This window comes from Castor canadensis, chromosome 13 (assembly GCF_047511655.1).
Source record: "Castor canadensis chromosome 13, mCasCan1.hap1v2, whole genome shotgun sequence".
In the NCBI taxonomy this organism is placed as follows: Eukaryota; Metazoa; Chordata; class Mammalia; order Rodentia; family Castoridae; genus Castor; species Castor canadensis.
In genome coordinates, this window is record NC_133398.1 from 3,732,584 (window position 1) to 3,754,758 (window position 22,175).

General features: G+C 52.3%; 3 protein-coding genes across 3 annotated transcripts; 2 read left to right on the forward strand and 1 right to left on the reverse strand.

Moving 5' to 3' along the window:
* The first annotated feature begins 114 nt into the window (after positions 1–114).
* Positions 115–13,620, forward strand: Surf4 (surfeit 4). The gene is made up of 6 exons (XM_020179004.2): positions 115–294; positions 7,578–7,764; positions 8,358–8,434; positions 8,996–9,039; positions 9,469–9,655; positions 11,475–13,620. Exons 1-6 carry the CDS (start codon positions 247–249, stop codon positions 11,739–11,741), a joined length of 810 nt encoding a protein of 269 aa, XP_020034593.1. The 5' UTR covers positions 115–246; the 3' UTR covers positions 11,742–13,620.
* Positions 11,475–18,063, reverse strand: Surf2 (surfeit 2). The gene is made up of 6 exons (XM_020179014.2): positions 17,624–18,063; positions 17,349–17,503; positions 16,736–16,839; positions 14,457–14,639; positions 14,133–14,296; positions 11,475–14,000 (listed from the first exon to the last, which is right to left on the reverse strand). The coding sequence occupies exons 1-6, from the start codon at positions 17,903–17,905 to the stop codon at positions 13,917–13,919; spliced, it is 972 nt and encodes a 323-aa protein (XP_020034603.2). The 5' UTR covers positions 17,906–18,063; the 3' UTR covers positions 11,475–13,916.
* Positions 18,064–18,981: 918 nt separating this feature from the next.
* Positions 18,982–22,140, forward strand: Surf1 (SURF1 cytochrome c oxidase assembly factor). The gene is made up of 7 exons (XM_020179003.2): positions 18,982–19,126; positions 19,208–19,290; positions 20,058–20,249; positions 21,249–21,321; positions 21,393–21,555; positions 21,809–21,890; positions 21,966–22,140. The coding sequence occupies exons 2-7, from the start codon at positions 19,262–19,264 to the stop codon at positions 22,033–22,035; spliced, it is 609 nt and encodes a 202-aa protein (XP_020034592.2). The 5' UTR covers positions 18,982–19,126; positions 19,208–19,261; the 3' UTR covers positions 22,036–22,140.
* Positions 22,141–22,175: the final 35 nt, after the last annotated feature.

Consider the following 22,175-nt stretch of genomic DNA (forward strand, 5'->3'; position numbering starts at 1 on the left):
GGGCCGCGTGCGTGAGGGGGTGGGAGGCGGGACTTGAGGCGCGGCGGGCGGGTCCTCGAGCGTACGGGCGCGCGGCGGGCGAGGCGGGGCGCGGCGGGCGGCGCGGCCCCTTTAAGGCTTGGCCTACGTGGCAGCCGCTGGAGCCGCCGCCGCGCAGCGAGGCCGGCCGCCGGGCACTTCCTGTGGAGGCCGCAGCGGGCGCGAGCGCCGAACCCTGAAGAGCAGCCAGCCGAGCCTGCCGCCGCTATGGGCCAGAACGACCTGATGGGCACGGCCGAGGACTTCGCCGACCAGGTGCGACCGGCGCCCACGCACGCTCGGCCCCGCGGCCCGGCCGTCCTCGCCCTTCCTGGCCTGGCGCGAGGACCGGCCTTCCTCGCCCGCCTGCCTCGCGCCCCCGGCCCGGAGCGGCCTCCCTGGTCCTGGACCCGCCTAGGGGCCCCCGGGGGACAGGCGGTGTGGGCCGAGAGGGCGTCCTCGGGGTGGCCGGGACCCGGGTGGGGGAGGCTCCCGCGCCCCGGCACGAGGGGCCGCCGTGCTAAGGGGCAGTGCCCTCTGCCCTTTGAGCCGCGGGTGGCCGCGCAGGGCGCCCTAGGGGGCGGGCGGGGCCTGGGGTCCTCCCAGGGCGAAGGGGGCGCCCTGGTGAGCGCCGCGGCCCGGGAAGCCCCCGCGCCCTTTTCTTTCCGGCGTGCTGGACTCGGGGTCCCCTTGGCCGTCCTGCCCGCCCCCTCCCCGGGGTGGACTCTGCCCCGGCTGCGTTGAATGGGCGGGAGGAGGGAAGCCCGACCCGGGTCTCCTTCCACACCGTACAGGTGGCATCCGAGCCACGGGGGAGGCCTGGGGTAGGCGGCCTTGTGATGGCGAAAACGGCCAGAGCTACACGGGCAACAGCAGATCCCGGAAAAGGGCAGACACGGCGTCCACCCTCGTTGTTGATTAAGCCTGGCTAGAAGAACGGGGTGGGGGTTACTTAGATACGGGCCTTTTACTTATAAAAGTGTCCCGTTATGTCTGCACATTTAACAGGCCTCATTAGCCGCTGGCCCACCTCTGCCAGGCTTTCCTTCGTTCGCGTAGCATATTTGTGGCTGTGCCAGAGTTATAAGTGATGACGGTTAAGTTTTTAAATTTTTACGGGGTAGGACTGAATAAGCAGACTCTGAGGCCCGGCCTTATCGGGAGGCTTGGTGTGTTTTTGTGTGTGTTTTAAGTAAGTTAGCATTTCCTGATGAGTTGGATTGAATAAGCTTTTCTTCCCCCTCCGCTTGAGGGGGTGGTGTCTTTCTCCTCTGTCCTCATCGTTGTGTTCTGTTGCACCACTTCCCTGTGAGCTGACCCTTTAAAACCAGTACACACACAGACACACACACACGTACACACTTGAAATACTTCTTAAAGTCACAGTTCTGTATTTAAAGACACAACTTAAAAATCATATCCTTCACAAAGACAACAAAAGTTTTCAAGAAACAAGTAGGTCTTTTTCATTTGAGTTTCCACTGACATAATTTTTGATGACCCAGTTTTATTTCCCTAAGTAGCAGCTCTCGAAGATGATGGCTCCCTTCACTGAGAGAAGTGTGAGAGCTACATAAACTCGCTTTGCTTTTCAGGCCTAGAAAACTCTCCGCTTTGCAAGTGAATTTCATTACCAAACCTAGATAAAATGTCTCCATTGGTGCTGTGCCAACTATCAAATGATAGATTTCCTACTGAAAAAAAGTTCTGAATCTCTTTACATAATCCTTTCTTCTTTTTCTCCATGTGTTTTGTTTTGGTTCAAGCAGAATCTTGGAATTGGAACACAGGGTTGACCACTACCAAGTTGCTGAGGGGGAGGCCAGACCTGCTCAGGCTCCTGGACTTGCCAGTGGCCACAACCCAGGAAGAAAACTTGGATCTCTGACCCCTTGGCTAGTGCCCTAGCACTCCCCTTCTGGCACATGTCAAGGGGAAGACACTAGTGTTGGTAGAAGGGCTTGCTGCTTAGAAAACGAAAAAGCATAAGGGCTCCTGCCTTCAGTAATCAGCTCTGGAGGTCAGTGGGGTGGTGGCAGAGCTTCCCTAAGGTGTGGGCAGAGGGCAGTGGCTGCTGGGGGTGGGGGGTGCATTGCGTGACTTTCCTGATCTGAACCAGGGTCAGGACTGCCACCCATGGGCAGGGAGCAGGGCACAAAGCCACATAACACCTTCCTGTGGCCAAAATCTGATCCAGCTGGGGGGCACTTTTGCGTTGACTATTCATCTGTAATATTTAAAACAAACTTCCAGTAAGGAAGGTATTCCGAGAGTCCATGCTTCTAAGTGAGAAGGATCTAATTTGCAGAGAGAGTGGGGAGTTATCATCAAGGTCACTGTCAGATAATGTGACATATCCATTTGTCTAATCTTGTCTCAGAAAACAAAAGCAAAAGTGAAGTGATGGGATTTGCCCAAAATGTTTGGGCTGCTGAGGCAGACCTAGAAACACTTCATCTCTGATAGTGATGACAGTAATTACTGGGTCAGGGCCTCAATGCATATTACCTCGTTACCTTCCTGACTCTGTGAGGCTGCCCATTACAGCTTCATCCTCCCAGGGGCTGTGGGAGGTTGGCCATGGTCTGCACTGTCCTCAAGTTCTTACCCAGACGTCATTGTCCTCCCTGCTTGATGGAACTGTGACTTCCTAGTGGTGTGTGGAAGCTGGTCCATGGGTAAAAACACTGCTTGGTTTCTGGTGGCAGGCTATTCTAAGCTGTATCCGTGCCCCTGGCATTAGACTCCTTGCCCTTGGCAGACATGGATGGTGTCCTCTTGCTTCTAGGAAGCCAGGCTCTGGAGAAAGTGCTGAGACGTGCTCCGTGCAGGAGCTGGGCATTCAGAAGGCAGCTACTGGAGGCCAGGTTAGAAGGGGCCAGAAACTCAGGAAGTCAACAGTTCAAAATAATGTCAGTACCCTGTGGCTGCTGTTTGCTGCCTGCTGGACTGCAAAGTGTAGCTTCTGCTCTCATATACACCAGTTATCAGGTACATTAGCCCTTAATGGGTTTTGCCTAATGACTGTCACCAAGGTGACAGGAAAGCTGCAAGGGGCCCTATTCTCCAGTGTGGTTGTTAGTGCTTGTACCTGTCCTTAAGGGTGGCAGAGCTAGCCACCCCAGCTCTGGTAGGAGCTGACTGGGCTGCTGTTTCTGACAAGAGCCACTCAACCCCAGGTGTGGCATTAGTTGGCTCATTTTTTTTTTTCCAGTACTGGGTTTGAACTCAGAGCCTACACCTTGAGCCACTCTGCCAGCCCCCTCCCCTGCTTTTTTTTTTTTTTTTTTTTTTGTAATGAGTTTTTTTTCAAGATAGGGTCTAGGGAACTATTTGCCCAGACTGGCTTCGAACCTAAATCCTCCTGATCTCTGCCTCCTGATTAGCGAGGATTACAAGTATAAGCCACTGGCACCCGACTAGTTGGCTCATTATTAACAGTGTGTCCACAGTCATCCTGCTGATGGTGGTGGGCTGTTTGAGCGTTTTCCTCATTTCTGAGCTCTGTTATCACCTCTAAGGAGCTTCCTGCCCTGTACCTTGAAGGAGTGAGATGACTCACTTCTCTGCTTATAGGTTTTAAGAGGTTAAAAAACAGTGCCCCCTTATGGGAAGTGGTGTAGAGATACAAGGGAGACTGATTAGTAGCTTATCCTGGAATATGAGTCACAGCCCTTTCCCCTCTGTGGGCCCTTGGTGATGCTTGTATCACACTCAGGCTTTTAGGAAAAAAAAGCTTTCTTGCAGCATAGGGCCTTTGACACTGTCACCTGCACCTAGGGATGCAGAGTGAGCCTATAGAATAGCACAGAGAGGGACATTTACTGGGGGTTCTAGAGTCACATACTGTCCCCGCCAGCCTGGTGCAGGACAGTCACTTGGCATGGGCTCTCATTTCCTGGAACATGGAGCACCTGCCTTTTCCTCAAAATTCTCATGAACTGAGGACTGCAGGCTGCTGTCCCCAATTCCTTTTTCTCCTGAACATGAGAGGAGGTTGGCATTTGTGCACTGGGCCTTGCTACAGATAGCTATGTGATCATGATTCTTTTGTTCCCAGGCCCTGTCTCAGTCAGGTATGATTTGTTCCTAAACCTCCTTCAGTCCTCTCAGATGATTGCCTTCCTCATTTCTTACATCATTTGGATGTTTTGCTGCCTGTGAACCACATCCTGCATGGTTGTGAGATTCATGAGAAGCCTGCTGTCAAGGTAGGCTGACTGTCATCTCCTCCCACAAGCCATCCCAGCCAGTGTCCACCACTAGCTCCTGTCCAGGTTCTGTAATGAGGGCCATAGTCACAGGTATTCCATGCTCCTATTCATTGTCAGCCTGGGTTGTCCCGATGTGCAGGACACTGGCAGTTGCTTGATCCCCTGCAATGTGGCTGTTCTCTATCCTACTGTGCCCCTGTCCTGCCTGAGTTGGGGATTGTCTGCTACGTTGAGGGGACATGGGCTCTGGGATGGTTTCTAGAGTGCGATCATGTGGACCTGGGGCCAAGTCTAAACGGTTGTGATCAACATGGCTGTGAAATGAGGTTTGACCTTGTCGTTAAACTTGGCGTTTTCTCAGTATTCAAACAGGTGCTCATCAGAGGAAGGTTGATTCACAGGCACCTTGTGGCCGCTTGACTTTTAGAATAGGCAGACCATGCTTGCCTTTGAAATCAGAACTGCCAAGCAGCAGACAGTGCTTAGTTCAGTGAGCAAGACCTGCAGTTCTGCACTTTTCTCCCCAAAGCAAATCACTGGGTCTGTCTGTCAGCTATGCTGGTGTGGAAAGGAGGCATGACTTGCCCCTCCCTCCCTCCATCACTGTCTTTTGCTCTTTAATTCTTTTGATCCAGACACTCCAATTAAGAGTAGCAGACTCATCAGGAGCCCTTAAACCAGGCCTCAAATGAGTATGCTCTATGAGGGTCCTTGAGCCAAGGGTGGATCAGACAGCAGTAGGGAGGGCTAGGCTGGTTGGCTCACCTGTGGCGGGCACATCCCCAGTATAATCATGTCAGTGAGTGGCTTACTGCTCTCATTTGGAAACAAGTCAGAACACCTCTGGTGTCTGCCTCCTGCTGTCTTGGGGTCTACCCCTGGAGGCTTTGCTGCAGTCTGTCCCGCATCCTGGTGGATGGTTTTCCCCAAGTGTAGACAAGTTGTAGAACCATGTCATTATCGGGTATGCTCAGTGGGGCCGTCACATGAGGTCGTTCCTCGGAGCAGTGCCGAGTCAGGAGTCATGGTAACGTTCTTTATCTCTTCCACAGAATGTGGGTGACTACAGCGTTGCTGGGTGCTCTGAGAGCATTGCAGCTCGGAGGCGGAAACTGGGAGGTGGATGTGGTGGCAGCTGTCCCACGACGTCTGATGGGCACAGAGCATCTATTTTCTACACAGGCCCTGAAACTCAGCAAGGCATATTGGGGACCTCTTTTTTTTTTTATTTATTTTGAGGTGGGGTTCCACTGTTGCTCAGGCTGGTCTTGAACTGTGAGCCAAGCAATCCTCCCACTTCAGCCTCCTAAGCAAGCTGGGTCCACAGGTGTGTACCAGCACTTGGCTGATTTTCTTTTTTGTAAACAAGTTTTTCTCCCTTTTCTCCTTTTCTGCTTATAAATTTTTTAGGCTATGCAAGTTGGAAAGAACCTTAGCAACCATTAGTCCAGCTGTCTTTGCTTTGTAGAAGGTAGCAAAGACCCCTGAGAACCTAACTCTGCCTGCCCACTGTCATAGAGTTCACCTGCTGACCAGGGTAGGACAGGATTAGAACATGCAGCCTTGGAATCTCTACCTGCACTCCATCTCCCAAAACTGCTGGACTGATTCTCTGTGTTGTCTGTCACTGATTTCTGCCATCTCTTTAGTGGGATCAAAGGCTGAGTAAGCACTTATAGATCAATACTGGCTCAGGCTTAGTCATTCTGAAGAGCACGGCCACTGGTACTGTGACCTCTCCTGCTTCTGGTCCCACTTGGAGCCTGCCTGTGCTGTCTGCCAAGCCGGGGTGCCCCTTCATGTGCTGAAGACTGATCTGCACACCCAGGTAGATGGCAGCTGAGATGGCAGCTTTACAGTGTCTTGGACTTTGAAGCAATTTTTTAAAATGCTGAAAATTTGTGAACTCTTAACGCACATCGTCCTGTATTCCAACAGTAGGCTTAGTCAGCCCTAAGACAGACTATGCAGCTGACCTTCATTTGACTGCCCCTGGAAGGGTCAGACTCTGCCCTTTGGACTTTTCCTGACATGTCACTCCTGTGGGTGGGTCCCCTGTTCTGACAAGGCCTCCATGTTATTCTTGGATTTCTTTCACCTTGTAGCTCAGCTTTGAAGGGCAGGAAGAGAAAAGTGTGTGGAGTACACCACGGCATTTGCACCTGGCTTCAACAAGGTGTGCTGGCTTCCTGATTGAGCCATCACAAGTGTCATTATTTGCAAGAGACAGAAGGAAACCATGAGTGCTTTCCCCCTGACCTTTGCTGGCCACTTTATACACCTGCGTTCTGCTGCTGTTGAAGTGGCTGTCCGTTGCATTTGTTAGCGTTTCAGTGCTGGATTACAAAGCTGCAGGTGCCTGGGTGTTTTCTAGCTGTCAACTCCAGCAGCTTCACGACATGCACGTAGTTGTTGCTCACAGTTGCTCTATCGGACCTGGCGCTTTCTGGAAGGAACTTGTTGGGGTGGGAGAGACCAGCCTTCACTTGTAGTGTGCACAGCTCGCTATTCCTGTGCCTTTTACTGCTCTTGGTATCAGAGTGGAATTATACCCACAGGCACTTACAGTCCAGTTGACCATGTGACCTTTAGGCCCAGGATCCTGGCCATTGTCTCAGTAGATCTGTTCAATCTGGAGGGGCTCTGAGCATAACTGGGGAGGCTGGCAGGTCTAGGCCTCAGCATCTCAGCTGTGTGTGACCTGCCCCAGCATACTGCTGAGTCAACACAATCCGAGGACCCTCTTATCCTCTCTAGGCTTCAATTTGCCCATCTGTAACATGAAGGGCCAGAACGTGTGGCAGTGACAGAAGCATTTTGGTGTCACAGTGGGGGGCTGCTAATGGCATCTAGTGGATAGAGGTCAGGGGTGCTGTGCTGCTCAGCATCCTACAGTACTGGGGACAGCGCTGTACACAGGGCTGAGGTGGAAGAGTTCTAGATGAGCCATAAAAGCCTTTTCAGATGTCATTCTGTGATTCGCCCTTGTTCAAGCCCTTGACTGACTGGAAGCTTTGTGACTATGGCAGTTCTGCCTTTGATGTGATGGTTGCATGGAAGTGATGGAGGGAATCATAGAAGAGCACTGGGGGCATTGCCCTATGAGATCTGTGCTGAGTCTTTTATCTCTGGGACTGAGACTTGGATTGTCATGTCTCTGGACTTACCAGAAGCACCTGGAGTACATGCCTGGGGAGGCGCTGGGGCTGCTGAGAGCTCCTGCCTTGTACAGTGCTGACTTATCTCTCCTGCCCTGCTGTACACATACCTGCCTTGGGAAGTGCCTATGATGGTCTTGGGCTCTGAGCTGCAGCCAACTCACTGGTACATTCTGTGGCCCTGTAGTTCCTGCGAGTCACCAAGCAGTACCTCCCTCATGTGGCACGCCTCTGCCTGATCAGCACCTTCCTGGAGGATGGGATCCGCATGTGGTTCCAGTGGAGTGAGCAGCGTGACTACATTGACACCACCTGGAGCTGTGGCTACCTGCTGGCTTCGTCCTTCGTGTTCCTCAACTTGCTTGGACAGTTGAGTAAGTGGCTCTGAAGCTTTGTTGGGATTCCTCACGGGCCTCCTGTTTCTTTACTGAAACTCTGCTCAAAGCATGTGGTCTATGGTGATTGAGAGACTGTTTGAACTCGAGAGTCTCCAGAAGTCAGACATAGTCCCTCCCTGTTCTTACGTGCCCCAAGCAGAGGATGTTGGAGCCCGGGTGGCTAAGGCAGTCAAAGAAGGAGTGTCTAGAAAGGAGAGAGCATTTAGGTCTGATGGACCATCTTCTGTTAGCAGACTTTTCCTGCGGGACAAGAAAGGAACTTGTGATTTCTGATCTGTAAGCTCTCCACAGTAGAGTAGCCACAGACCTGCCTCTGGGCCACTGGCACTGAGATATGACTTGCTGTCTGTATAGCAAGGCACCCACGTTCTGGACTAGTGTTTTTGATAAGTGAAGTCCACATAACAACACATTGTGTGTTCCTTGCCTATCATTAAGTCTCCCAGAGGTTGCTATTGATTTGGGGAGGTAGTTTGACTGCAACTAGACCAGAGGGCCAGGTGAGGTGGCAGTGTGTCCTTGCTAGGACTCACCTGCAGTCCCCCTAATCCTTGCTGTCCTCTTTCCAGCTGGCTGTGTTCTGGTGTTGAGCAGGAACTTCGTGCAGTACGCCTGCTTTGGGCTCTTTGGAATCATAGCACTACAGGTACACAGGGTGCATGACAGTTCCTACTTCAGAATCAGCACTGTGGGCACCAGTACATGGCTGGTGTCACTTCTTCATGCTGTGGTCACCTGAGTATCAGGTCCAGCATCTAACCCCTTTAGCCCTCTGCGTGGCTGGCTGCCTTTGGAGATGTGGCTAGTGGCTCCCCCCCATAGGCACTGGACCATCTTTTCCACTTTTCTGTCACAAGGTTGGCTCCATCCAAGATGTGAGATGGGAATTACCTTACTTCATCAGCAGGGATGCCTACTTTCCCAGAATGAAACAACTAAAGCTAGACTTCGAATCCAGCTTTGTGGTCTTAGAATCATCTTGTTCTCCAGTATGCCATGGACACAACTTTGATGGCTAAACAGGCCTGAGGTCCATACCACACTCCTTAAACACTGAACCAGATTGTTGAGCCTGGATCTGCCCTCTCTCCTAACTAAAGTGATTTTGTATATTTTACGTTCTCATTCTGGGTAACTGCCTGATGTTGTCATTAATAGAAATTAGTTTGCAAATGCTGACTCAAGTTTTTCTCTTTGTTCCCCTCAGACAATTGCCTACAGCATTTTGTGGGACTTGAAGTTTTTGATGAGGTAGGTGCATTCCAGGAGACAAGTTGGGTCCTCATCTCTTTCACCTCAGCCCCTGGCAGCTGGAGTGACCTTCTCCAGGCCCACACTGTGCCTCTGAGAGTCCGAGGTGGTAGTGGGTGATGCAGAGCCTTCCCCACAGTGAGAACAAGTCCCCTCTGACCCTGTATTGCACTGGTGTGCGGACTGAGGGTCTGAAAGGGAGTTGGAAATGAGAACTTGGTTCTGGTGCATCCAGGTGGCGCCTCGCTGGCAGTTCAACTTGAGGCTGGCCCTCTGCACTCAGGCCCACCTCGTCCTGCTGAGCAGCCTCTTGGTGAGGAGAAAGGGAAGTAAGGGCCTTGCTATGCTCACACAAAGGCCTGCCTTGGTCTGGTCTGATGAACAGGTGCCCATGAGCCTTAGCTTTTAGCTGGCATTTCTGTTCCTCAGGAACCTGGCCCTGGGAGGCGGCCTGCTGCTGCTCTTAGCGGAGTCCCGTTCGGAAGGGAAGAGTATGTTCGCGGGTGTCCCCACCATGCGCGAGAGCTCCCCCAAGCAGTACATGCAGCTCGGAGGCAGAGTGTTGCTGGTCTTGATGTTCATGACCCTTCTTCACTTTGACGCCAGCTTCTTTTCTGTGAGTACCCCGCTAGCTAAAGGACCCTGGCTTCCTGCACCTGCCCGGCACTCAGTTGTGTCTTAGCACAACCTGGGGAGACAGAACACAAACCATTCACACAGATGAACCCCTGCCTATCTTCTGTGTGCCAAGAAGCTGCCTCCCAGCAGATTAAGTCTGAATCTCTTGACCTCCCTGGAGGGTCTGACTATGACTTCTTCCTTGTGGTTCACACTTTCACTCAAGATGTTTTGTTTTACACGTCAGGTGTTAGAAGAAGAGCTGACTGGGAGCCCTGGCTAGGCAAGATGCCTAAGAAGAGCACAGGGGGCCGGGGAGGATGTTTCTAGCCTGGGTGGCTGCATGGGTCAGGATGTACTTGGTATCTCTGAGTCATGATGGAGAGATCCACCAGACCAACATGGAAGTTTATTTTTCTAAATCACAGCCTACCATTACTTGACGACTTTCTTTTAATTTTCCCCAAACCCTTCACACTAAAAAGACATTGCGGGGTGGGCCCAGGGCTCAAGTGGTGGAGGGCCTGCCTAGCACAGGCCCGAAGTCAAAGCGCAGTACCACTGCTCCCTCCCCAATAAGAGACACTAAAAAGACTGCTTGGCTGGGCGTGATGGCACATGCCTGTAATCCCAGCACTCAGAAGGCTGAAGCAGGAGGATCACAAATTCAAAGGCCAGCCTGGGCTGCATAGTGAGACTCAAAAAACCAAGCCAAACGCCCTTGCTTTCCTTCCTGAAAATGTTCTTTTGTTCTCTACTACATGGCTAGGCTGAAAAGTTTTCAATTCAGTCTTCCTAGTCATCTTGCTCCCTTATTTTACTGTAACCCATCAAAAGTAGCCATGCAGCAGCCTAAATGCTTTGTTGCTTATAACCTTCTGGCAGATGTTAGTTGTGCGTTTTTGTAAGTCCTAGGGCATGGACACAGTGCAGCGACACTCATTGTAGCTTTGTAAGAAGAATGGCTTTGCTCTAGTTTCCAGTGCCCTGGAAAGCCTTTATCAGAATTGCTTTTACTAAGAAGTTCCAGGTTTTCCTATGTCTTCTTATCTCTGAGCCCTTACCAGAATTACCTTTCATGCTCCATTGATGGCTTTTTCTACACTGTTCCTCTAAATTCTTCTGTTACCCAGTTCCAAAGCCATGTCCACATTTTCAGGTATGCATATAACAGCCCCACTTTTTTGGCAGTTCTCTTAGTCTGTTTTTTTAATGCTCTAACTGAATACCACAGCTGGTAAATTTACAAACAATAAGGGTTTACTCAGCTCATGGTTCTGGAGGCTGCAAAGTCTAAGGTCAAAAGGTCACCTCTGGTAAGGGGCTTCTTGCTGATGAGGACTCTGCAGAGTCCCAGGGCAGTACAAGATACCACATGGTAAGACAGAGAAGCAAGCCAGAGAAAACTGACTTTTAAAATAAAGCCACTTTTGGGATAATAGTAGAGACCTCTTGACTCGATCACCTCCCAAATGCCATTAACACAGGATTTTGGAGAGGGAGTACATTAGAACATTTACAAAACTTTTTGGGGTTTGACTTGGGGCTTTGCGCTTGCTAGGCAGGCGCTCTACAGCTTGAGCCACTCTGCTACCCCATAAACCTTTCTGGAAGTCTAATACATGGTATTGATGAAAAACATACTAACAAAGGCGTTGCTTAATCTCCTTCCGCCTGTCAGTTCCACCTCTTCACTGGCTCTTAGCGGAAGTTGCATCAGCTTGGCTGATACTTGGATGACACGGGCAGCATGAAGTGTATAAAACAGCTTTCTTCCTGACCTTTAGTCTGAATGTGTTTGCTTTCAACCTGTGCAGATCGTCCAGAACATTGTGGGCACAGCTCTGATGATCTTAGTGGCCATTGGTTTTAAGACCAAACTGGCAGCTTTGACTCTTGTCGTCTGGCTGTTTGCCATCAACGTGTATTTCAACGCCTTCTGGACCATTCCAGTCTATAAGCCCATGCATGACTTCCTGAAATACGACTTCTTCCAAACCATGTCAGTGATTGGAGGCCTGCTCCTGGTGGTGGCTCTGGGCCCAGGGGGCGTCTCCATGGATGAAAAGAAGAAAGAGTGGTAACAGACAGCTCCCTGCCCTACCTGGCCAAGGCCCACAGCCATGGAGGACTGGTTCAGGGTAAAGTCCCAACCAACTGCCAGCATTTATGTATCCTCTTCCCTTTCCCTCCCTTGGTAAAGGCACCGATGTTTTGAGAACTTTATGTGCAGACACCTGAAAATTGTTGGGGAATTCTGCTCTGGAACCACAGTTTGGAAGCTGACCAACCAGGGCTGGCTGGCTGGCTAGCTGCCTCCAGGCCAGGGCTTGGAGTGAGCAGCTTGGTGGGCTGTGGCCTCTTGGTCCTGGCTTTGAGTTCTTTTTGGGGGGTGGGGGGATGAGGGCCTTCAGCTGTACTGTGAGCAGACACATTTGTGCATCATTCAAAGCAATCTTCCCCCTTTTTTTTTTTTTTTTTTAAAGTTTACATTCTTAGCTCAAACTACTAAATGATCCTGGATGGTCCAAACATCAAACACTGTTAAACTTTGGTTTAAAGTGGTACAGTGGCTTCAACATTGTTTCTGCCCCTGCATTATTACTGCTTAAGATCACTGAAGACATGTAGAGAAAACCCCAAATCTAGAAAATGATGTGATATTGGAGGGGCAGCCACAGCTGCTGGTGGTGGTGGAAGCCACTGACATTAACTACAGTGTTTATTGGGTAGGAGATACCCTGGGAGCTTCATGGCTCAAGAGAGGGACCGATGGGCTGAAGTCCTTGAGGAAAGCTACTGGTCTGGGCCCTGCTGTTCCTTGAGCCTGGCAGTGGGGAAAGAGTTGGCGAGGAAGTGGCACAAAGGATGAACAGTCCCTTTCTGGAACCTGTCTGGGGCAGGGGAAATGGCAACATGGGGCCTAGCAGTGACAGCAGTCCCAGCAGTCAAGACCCATGGGCCATATACTCAGTCACCTCATGTTCAGAACAAGACCTGGACGCCACAGGCTGCGCTCCATCCCAGCTTAGCAGCAACCCCTTGTTCCAGGCTGCACTTAGCCTGTAGGCAGCCCCAAATCATTTTCCTGAGGCTGTGGCTTGCTCAGATTTTGTCAATTTGCTATGCTGATCGCAGCCAAGATCACTTTTTACAATTTGTGATGCCTTACCAATTTGATCTCGATCCTGTATTTAAAGTTTTCTAACATTGCCTTATACTGTGTTTCTTTTTTTTTTTTTGAGGGGGCGGGAGGGGGAGGGGGTCTGAGGCTGCAGTTCCGTTCATATGCATGGTAGTGAATGCAATGAGAGTAATCAAATCTCTCTGGGCTTCCCATGGACCCTGTGTGGGAACAGACTGACAGGTGCACAACCCTTGAGGGGAAGGTGGCAGTTCACCCACTGTCCTCTCATGTCAGCTGGGTATGCAGGTCAGTATCTAGGCTGCAGTGGGCTGATCCTGCCTTCCCCTAACCCCAGTGGCTCTACATCCCAGACCCACATATGCCAGGTGGGTGATACAGGCCCTTCCAACACCCTACCCGTTTACCACTGGCAGCCTTTCATCCTGCTCCCCACCCCCACTTAAGACTTGGCAGCAACTTTGGCCACAAGGCACATCTGCACTCAGCATGCAGGGCTGCTCCGTTAATACAGCAATAGCCCTGGCACGTGACGCCCCACAAGATTTGTGGAGGGGGGCTTACTCTGAGGCAAGTGTAGTCTACACCAGCCATGCGGCAGCAACTTCATCCAGTGCCCCTCTGCCAGTTCTCAGCTGTCTGGGGTGAGGGAGGAAAAATAAACTATCACGCATTGGTTTGGAAAACAACTGAAAATGCTTTTTGCTTTATGTGGGGATAGGTATAAATTTCATTTTTATGCTGTATTTTATATCTTAGTTGTGTCTGAAAAATGTTTTGATTTTTGGTAACATCAAAATAAAAAATGGCATTTGTGGTGTGCAGTGTAATCCTTTGGTGGCATCCAGCCTGGGTGGGGACCTGCCCAGGCTCTCAGGATGCCACGGTGGGCTGGGTTGACTCTAGGCTTCACAGCCCACAGAGAAGCCATGCACAGGGAGCAGCCTCCCTCCAAAGTCCTGCTCCTGCCTGGGTGTGGGACCCTGCTATCTGCTGTACAGACCCCCAGCTGTTCTTTGGGAGGCAGCAAAGCCAGGAGACAAGGAGTGCAGAGAGAAGACTACAGGGGACAAACAGTTTCAAGAACACCTGGAGGCTTTCTTGGTATTCCTTGTTATCCTGTGTGCTTGAAGGAGCTGAAGCTCTTGGGCTTGTGGTGATGGCTCCTGAGTTTCTTGGTCAAGGAGCGATGCTGCTTCTGTGACAAAGAGAATTCAGTTACTTGGGCCTTTCTGACTCCATGAGGAAGGGGCCTCTCCATCCTGAGGAGAACCAGCCTTCCTGCCATGGTTTTCCATGCCGTGCTGGGTTAGGTGGCACCACGGCTCACCTTCCTACGCTTGTGGATCCCCCTGAAGTCCACTGCCTCCTTCCTGTCCCCAGTGTCCTTCTCTCCTGGAGGCCTTGGCTTCTCATCATCTTGGTCTGTCAGAAAGTCATCAGAGCCATCCTCGTTCTCAGGCCCTTCCAGGTCCTTTTTGATGAACAGCTGAGCTAGGAGGAACAGGCATCTGGCTGAGGCTTGCTGTAGGTATAGCACCACCTTACGTAAGGGGGTTAGGGTGAGAGCAGCCACCAGGACCAAGATGGCAGGGGAGTGACTGGACAGCCATGGAACTCCAAGGGTGGGGAAAGGAGGGCTGAGCTTGCTTACGTGGATACAGGTCCGTCATGCTGTCATCACTCAGGGCTCCCTCCTCATCACTGGATGCTGGCTCCCAGAAAGCTGCTCTTGGGCCCGGTGGCCTGTCCCCATCCATCTGGTCTTCCCTCCTCCTCTTCCTGTGTTGCAGGCAGGCAGGGATGTACTCTACCCCTTGCTTCTGACATTCTTCATCTGGGAGACAAACCAGCTCACACTAATACCCTCCAGTTCACTGGGTCCTCTAGGCATAGAGCTAACGGGGTGTGTGTGGAGGGTGTGGGGGTTGTGCCTTTCCAGGGCCCTGGAACCCCACACCAGACACGAAACCGGAAGAGTGGCAAGTGGGCAGTTGGGTTTGTCCTACCAGACAGACTACAAGAAGCTAGATTAGAGGGTCCTATGCAGGCCCATGATGAACCTCAGTGAGCTCACATGACAAGACACCAGTCTGTCACTAGCTGACTGAAGTCCTCCCTCTCTGCCCTATAGGGATGTACCCTGGTGGGACTCAGTGGAAGCTGCCTGGCCCTCACTCCTGGGCTTGGAGCTGGACAGCTGGTGCAAGACTGTGGAAAGTCCTTGCTGGGGCTGCTACTGGTGTCCCTTTACTTATTTAGGGGCCGGGGCTGCCGAAGCCTGCCCCTCAGTCTAGCACTGCTCCCTCCAGGGTGGGAGACACCAGCTCCTACTGTCCCCAATTTCTGCCACCATCACTCATATGGTGGACAAGCCCAGTGGGACCTTGACCTGTGATGTCACTACCTGCCTCTGCCATCTCCAGGGCCATTTTCCTACTTTCTCTGTCACCTGCTCCTGTGTCAAGAGTGGCCTCATCACCACGAGCTCCTGCACACGGTTTCTTCCCAAGGCCCTGGACAGGTATTGGAGCCTACATCCTGAATACTCCAATTGACTGCCCTGAAGTGGCCTCATAGTGGCCTGGGCCTGTCTCAGTTCCATGGTCTGTTTTCAAGTACTCTTTCTCTCATTGGGGGAAGCCTATCTACCACCTTCCTGCCCATGTCCCAGCAGTGGACATGGCTGAACCAGAGAAGGTCAAGCCCTGACTGGTGCCCTTGGTGGTGTGGCCTCCATGGGTGCCAGCTCCAGGAACCCCAGGTCTGCACGCTCCTGCATGGGAGGACCTGCACTGAGAAACAGAAACCTGTGAACTTTTTCTTCTTCATCTCCACAAACTGACCTGAATCTGCACTCCCAACAGAGGCAGGTCAGGCAGTGTAGACCCTCAAAAGCCCTCTCCTACCTCACCCCATTACCTGCTCCCCAGCCGCCTCCAGAAGCCCACCTATGGGTCTCAGTGTTTTCTTCCCTGCCCAGCCAGGCCCTGCCCTCAAGGGATTCTAGCTTTCCCCACCATGCTCCACCTGGGTCACCAGGAATCCAGTTGTTAATCTCATGGTCACTTTCCTGCCCTCATCATCCCTTCTCTCCCTGGGTTTCTTAGTACTCAAGGTGGCCCACACCCTTCTCTGCCAACTCTAGCCAGGGAAACTCCCTCAGCTCCAGCAAGGATCTGTACCACCTGAGCACCAGCCTCCCTAAGCTGCTCTGAATTTACAGCACCAAAGGAGCTCTCCATTTTCCCCTGAAGACCTAGTACCAACTCCCCGCTCAGACTTAACCACTCACAGGTGATGCCTTTCCAGCCCCCTCACCTGGCTGTACCTGCCAAACCACTGAAGTCTGTCCTCACTTTCCCTTCTCCTCCCAAGGCACCATCCTCTTTACCTGCATGGCAGCAGCAGCAGATCAGACAAGTTCCCCTCCATTTTCTGCAGGCCACACAAACTGTGCCAGTCCTGTTCCTGACCACATCCCACAATACCCTCTGCGGCCTTGCCCACCCCCACTTATATGCTGGCTCCGGGATGTCAGGCCTCCCACAGCCCAGAGGGCCATAAACCAGTCCTCTACCAGGAAAACTGGTCCTCCAATCTCAGCCTGGAGAGCAACCCTGGAATTTTCCTGCCTTCTAAGGCAGATCCCCCAGGGCCTCACCACTGTTTCCTCCACACCTCTGCTTGTCACAAAGTGCCATTCCTTCCCAATCCCCTTCTGGCTTTGTACCCATATACCCTAAGAGCTTTGTGAGGTCAGGGACCATCACCTCCCTCCCAACTGTGCCAGGACCAGGCAGGTGCCTCAATCAAGGATCACTGAAAGATGATCAAGGTACTCCTGCCTTTATGGGGTGAACTCCATCCTGGGAGAGGTGGGAGCGCACCCCAAAGGCCCTCGCTTCTGATGGTGGCTTCCCAGTGACTTACACTGATGCAGCGCTCTCTGGTACCGCCTTCCCTGGGTATGCCTGAGCACGTGTTCTGGGGACTTGTTGATGTGCCGCAGAGTGAGTTTGCAGAACAGCTGGTGCCTACAGGGGCAAGGAGACAGATTTGCAGACAGCTCACAGCAAGGAGCCACACCAGTGCGCTCCATAGTGGCTGCACACTGTAATCCCCCTGAGCCCGTTTTGGGGATGGTCTGCCACGTGGCCAGAGCATACAGAGTTTTAAAACCTCCCCAACCAATTCCACTCTGCTACTGGGGCTGAGTACCGCTGACCGAGACTGTGACCTCTTACTGCCACCTGAGACCGGAACAGCCGCCTCACGCTGCTCCAGGGTGAGTGGGGTGCGGAGACTCAGCCCAGCAAAGTGCTCGGGGTGTGAAAGTTCACCACCTCCTCCTCCCCCGTCTGATAACTCTGTCAACAACACATTCAGCCACGCCAAGAGTTCCTACGCGGTGAAGGTGGACCTGTCCCAGTTCTCAACCACAGGCGATGGCGCGCATGCTCTACTCCTCCGTGGAAAAATGGGCCCGAGCTCGGAGCAAGGCCGCGGACTCCGCACCCTGGCGGCGGGGCGATGGGCCACCTACGGGTGCTTGGTGCTGGGCACGATGTGCGGCTCGAACTCGACATAGTCGAAGGCAGGGGCGGCGCGCGCCAGGCGCTGGTACTTCTTGCCGCGGGTGTAGAGCTGCAGCTCCGCCAGGCGGCAGGGCAGCTCGTGGCCGGTCAGGACGCACCTCACCTGCGGGCAAGCAAGCGCCGGGGTCAGGGCGCCACGTCCCCTTACCTCCTCCACCCCTGCGCTCCTGCACCCTCTCCTCTCCCTTGTCCCGCTCCTCCTCGTCCCCATCCCTGCGCTGACCCTGTTGGTGTCGGGCAGCATCCGCAGGCTTGGGTGCTGGAGCAGGAAGGCCCGCACGTCCTCCGACGGTTCACCCATGGCCGAAGCTACAACTCCACTACTATGAGGACCAGGCGCGCGGCCGGCCGGTGTTCCGGAAACAGATGGCCCCTGCCCCGGAAGTAGACGCCTCCTACCCGGAAAGCGCTCGCGGGCGGCTCCGGCGATGGCGGCAGTGGTTCGATGGATGGGACTGCGGGCGGCGAGGCTGCCACGCGGAGCGTGCGCGCGGCCGGTGAGCATCCGGGCGCTCTGGGGACGGACAAGGGGTGCCGGGGCGAGCGCGGTGGGTGGGCTTCGGGGCCTGGCGGTCAGCGGTCTGGTCCCGTCCCCGCAGGTTCCGGCCGGCGCCGCCTGGAGGAGCGTCCTCGGGGTTCCTCCCCGCCCAGGTGAGGCGGGCTCAGGCCAGGGCGCGGTTTCTGCATCCGGGAGAGCCACGCAGACCCGACCTTCGAGTTGAAGGGAGCGTGGCTGCGGGCTGAGCGTGGACCCTGTGAGAGGCTTTGCGGTGAATGCCTTGGAGTCCAGCCGCGACTCTGGGCCCTGCGCCGCAGCGAGCGTGCATGGGTGTGGAGGGTAGGCTAGGAAAGGCTGCGCACTTAGCGGTCCATCCCCGCCGACCCAGCATGGACCCCCAGGGATTTGCGATGCTACGGAAAGCGCCTCAGATCACCGCAGTTAGGCGCAGCCTCGCGACTGCAACCGAGGTCATTTAGCCATGTGGAGAGAACCGTAGCACATGAAGTATTTGGTCAGCCTGCCCCAGCCTTGCTCTTTTTCATCCACTACGTCCCCTAAGCTTTCAGCTGATGGGACGCAACACCTGAAAGCTTAAGGTTCCTTCACTGTACATTGTTCCAACTTTAAATTTGCGATGAGCTGTTAGGAGAGCTCCTTAAAATACTGCCCTGGGTTTATGTTGTGAATTTTTACGTAGCGCAAAGCCAGTAGTGCCTTGCTAAGCTACTTTTTAAATGCTTAGAATAAGCATCTGGGCATGTTAGTGCAATAGAATACACCTTAAAGTATTCCTGAGTAAAAAGGCACGAGGTGGTTACAAGGTGATGATCAGTGGCAGGGCCAGCACCGAGCTGTAGATCTCATTCATGCAACAAATGTCTACTGAGTGTGTACCTTGTGCTTCACACTCGGTCAGGAGCCGGGCTGGACACAGGTGCTGCTAGTTGGCTCCTTCCTCACAGCAGGTTTTTGTTCACTCCTGTACCATATTCTCTGAGGCTATGTTCATGAAGTCTTGAGGAATTGGCTCCTCCAGTTGTGTTTGTTTTAGGGCTTCTGACCCATTCCAGTGTTGTAAAACTTCCTCCAGGAGTGGCCTTTAGGCCAAGCAGGTGTGGCAGTTCTGCAGCAGAAACACCTGCTACGAAAGTGGAAAATGACTCTTTTCTCCAGTGGTTCCTGCTTCTCATTCCTGTCACTGCCTTTGGCCTGGGAACTTGGCAGGTAAACACTGGCATCTAGTTTGGGTGACTCTGAGTCCTTGTCCCCACTATCATCTGCTTGGTTCATGCTCTGTTTTTGTAGGTCCAGCGACGGAAGTGGAAGCTGAAACTGATTTCAGAATTAGAGTCTAGAGTCATGGCGGAGCCCATCCCTCTGCCAGCAGAGTGAGTGGCCCATCTCCCTAGCGATCAGCAGTGAAGCCCTGCCTCTGCTTGTTGTCCTGTCATTAACTTCCCTGGCTTCAGACAGGAGTCCTCAAGATCAGTTGGCTTGCTGTTGACAACTGACTGCCCTTGTGAAGGTGCCTGAGGTGGTACTGGGGTTTGAACTCAAGGCCTCATGCTTGCTAGACAGGTTCTCTACCGACTTGAGCCACTCAGCAAACCCAAAATGTTTTATTTCTGATGCTGGGTTTCAGCTGTTTTTCAAGTCTTGGGGGGTTCCCTACAGTGCTGACAGCTCCCTAAAACTGATTCTTAGCTGGTGGGTGAAGGCAGATAACATATATCTTAACATGAGATGGTATTTTGAAAAAGTGCCCTAAATATTTCTGCTGCTCTATCTCCCTCATTCAAAAGCACTGTCCTGGAGAGACAGGTACATCTAATAAAGGTGAATTTGGGGTAGGTAACAGTATGCCTTATTTGGCTTGCAGGTGAAGTTTGGGTACACATATTTTAATTTTGCATAAAATATTCACATAGAAATCATCACCTAGCTTCTCTTGAAAAACTAGACTTTGGTAGCGCAGATCTACATTCCCATGTGATCAAAGGGCTGGAGCTGAGGACCAGGAGGCCCCACTGCCCTGCCCTTCAGTCTGCATTACTTCTTTGGCCCTGCTGGACTTGGTAGCTTGCAGCCCCCCTTCCCCCCTCAGATTTATCCTTCTGTCATGCCTTGCTTTGCCACAGCTATTCTCTCCTTATAGCCCAATGGAACTGAAGAATCTGGAGTATAGGCCCGTGAAGGTTAGGGGGCACTTTGACCACTCCAAGGAGTTGTACATGATGCCCCGGACCATGGTAGACCCTGCCCGCGAGGCCCGGGAGGCTGGCCGGATCTCCTCGTCAACTGAGAGTGGGGCCTATGTCATCACCCCCTTCCATTGCACTGACCTGGGGTGAGTAGGCCATGTAGGGCCCTGACTGGCCTGGCAGGCACTTAGGGTTTACTGATGTCTGTGTCCTTCCTCATCCCCCAACCTTGATAAGACCCTGAGGAATCCAAAATACCCAGAAAGCTCCAATTCCCTGATAAGTTTGAAATTCCTAATTCTGACACTAAGCAACCATTTGGCCAATTCATTGCTGAATAGGTTCTGTATATTAACCTGAAGGAGGAGAGGTTACTGACAGGCCCCTCCCTCCTCTGGAGGAGTTCCTAGAAGCCAATAGATTAAGCCATTGTGGTAAAGCATGAAAAGCTGGTAAGAGGCACTCAGAAGACCCCAACTGCCTGGAGGCAAAGAAGCCTCCCCAGGATCGTTCAGGCTAAATTTTAAATTAAGAGATGGAAGAAGGGCTGGCAGAGTGGCGTAAGTACCTGCCCAACAAGCGTGAAGCTTGTTCAAAACCTCAATACCACCAAAAGAAAAAAAAAAAAAAAGAGATGAAGTGTCTAGGCAAGCAAAGGGAAAAATGTGTAAATGAAAATGCCTGGGATTCCTTTCAGCCCCCAGGTCCTGGCTGGGGCCTAAATGCTGCTTGACCATGAGTTAGGAGACTGAAGGCACCTGATGTTGGTTACTGGTTGCACCTTGCTATGGTTGGGGTACAAGGATGGCAGCAGGTAGAGGGGTTCTGTACCAGCACCCCTGGAAGCCACGCTGGCCAAGGGAAGTGGTTAGTGGTTAGCCTTCCAACTGGAAGGGCATAGGCAGGACTTCCAGGTGTGTACCTCAGCCGGGGCTCCTCTCCAGAGCCTGAGTAGTTTAAAAACCTTCCTTGCATGTGTGGAGCCCAGTAACAGTGCCTGCCTGGGACCTTTAGTCCTAGATTGGCTCTCTAGCCCCACAAAACAAAAAAGCCCTAAACCTTTCTTCTAGATGCCTGAAACCATTAATGATTATCCTTGTAACATCCTTATTCCCTACATGACCCTAGTACTTTGATTACTCTAGAGTCACCATTCTAGTAAACAGAGGGTTTGTCCCCAAGAAGAAAGTGAATCCTGAGACCCGGCAGAAAGGCCAGGTAAGTGCACTTATACTTGGGAGCAGGGCTCTGCAACAATCACCCAGCATCCATGCAGTTTTCTTTTGCAGATTGCAGGAGACATGGACCTAGTTGGGATAGTGAGGCTGACAGAACCCAGGAAGCCCTTTGTCCCTGAAAATAATCCAGAAAGGAACCACTGGTATTACCGGGACCTGGAGGCCATGGCCAAGATAACAGGCACAGACCCCATTTTCATTGACGCCAACTTCCGTACGTTCTGACCTGGCTGCCCCAGAACAAGCAGTTGTAAATACCCTTTGTTGCCACCTCCTACTAGCTCTACACTTCCCAGCTATTTTTGTTGCTTTCACTGTAGCATGTAGTACTGGGGAACAGCAGCTAAGAGAAAGCTGGCAAGTTGAGAAAAGGGTGGCAGGTTTTAAGGTGAAGGCCCTGCAAAAACAAACAGCTGCTGCTTGCAACTGTCAGCAGAGGGAAGGACATGAGCCCACTGTCTCTGCAGAGAGCACAGTTCCTGGAGGACCCATTGGTGGACAAACCAGAGTGACTCTTCGGAATGAGCACCTGCAGTACATTATTACCTGGTTAGTCCCTAGAGCCCCTACCACCCCCTACTTCTGACCTTCAAAGATTTAACACCTATTTTCTTTTAACTCAAGGTACGGACTGTGTGCAGCCACATCACACCTATGGTTTAAGAAATTCTTACGTCGGACACCTGGTGTATGAATCAATGCAAGCCTGTTCCTAAGTAATCCAGAGATCCCCAAGTAAACCTCATGTTTAAGAGATCATGTACTGCTGCTATAAATAAAACTCCTGGGCTCATTTGCATCAGTATCTTAAGGCAGTGACCAGTCACACAGTGG

Excerpts from the sequence above, each read along its gene's own strand:
- Surf4 (XM_020179004.2), top strand. The coding sequence starts at position 247 with ATGGGCCAGAACGACCTGATGGGCACGGCCGAGGACTTCGCCGACCAG. Across the intron at positions 9,040-9,468 it reads GACTTGAAGTTTTTGATGAG|GAACCTGGCCCTGGGAGGCG; the intron begins GTAGGTGCATTC and ends TCTGTTCCTCAG. Across the intron at positions 9,656-11,474 it reads TTGACGCCAGCTTCTTTTCT|ATCGTCCAGAACATTGTGGG; the intron begins GTGAGTACCCCG and ends CAACCTGTGCAG.
- Surf2 (XM_020179014.2), bottom strand. The coding sequence starts at position 17,905 with ATGCTCACCGGCCGCGCGCACGCTCCGCGTGGCAGCCTCGCCGCCCGC. Across the intron at positions 14,640-16,735 it reads CCAGAGAGCGCTGCATCAGT|ATGAAGAATGTCAGAAGCAA; the intron begins GTAAGTCACTGG and ends TTTGTCTCCCAG. Across the intron at positions 14,297-14,456 it reads CATGACGGACCTGTATCCAC|CTCAGCTGTTCATCAAAAAG; the intron begins GTAAGCAAGCTC and ends TGTTCCTCCTAG.
- Surf1 (XM_020179003.2), top strand. The coding sequence starts at position 19,262 with ATGGCGGAGCCCATCCCTCTGCCAGCAGA. Across the intron at positions 19,291-20,057 it reads CCCATCCCTCTGCCAGCAGA|CCCAATGGAACTGAAGAATC; the intron begins GTGAGTGGCCCA and ends CTCTCCTTATAG. Across the intron at positions 20,250-21,248 it reads TTCCATTGCACTGACCTGGG|AGTCACCATTCTAGTAAACA; the intron begins GTGAGTAGGCCA and ends TGATTACTCTAG.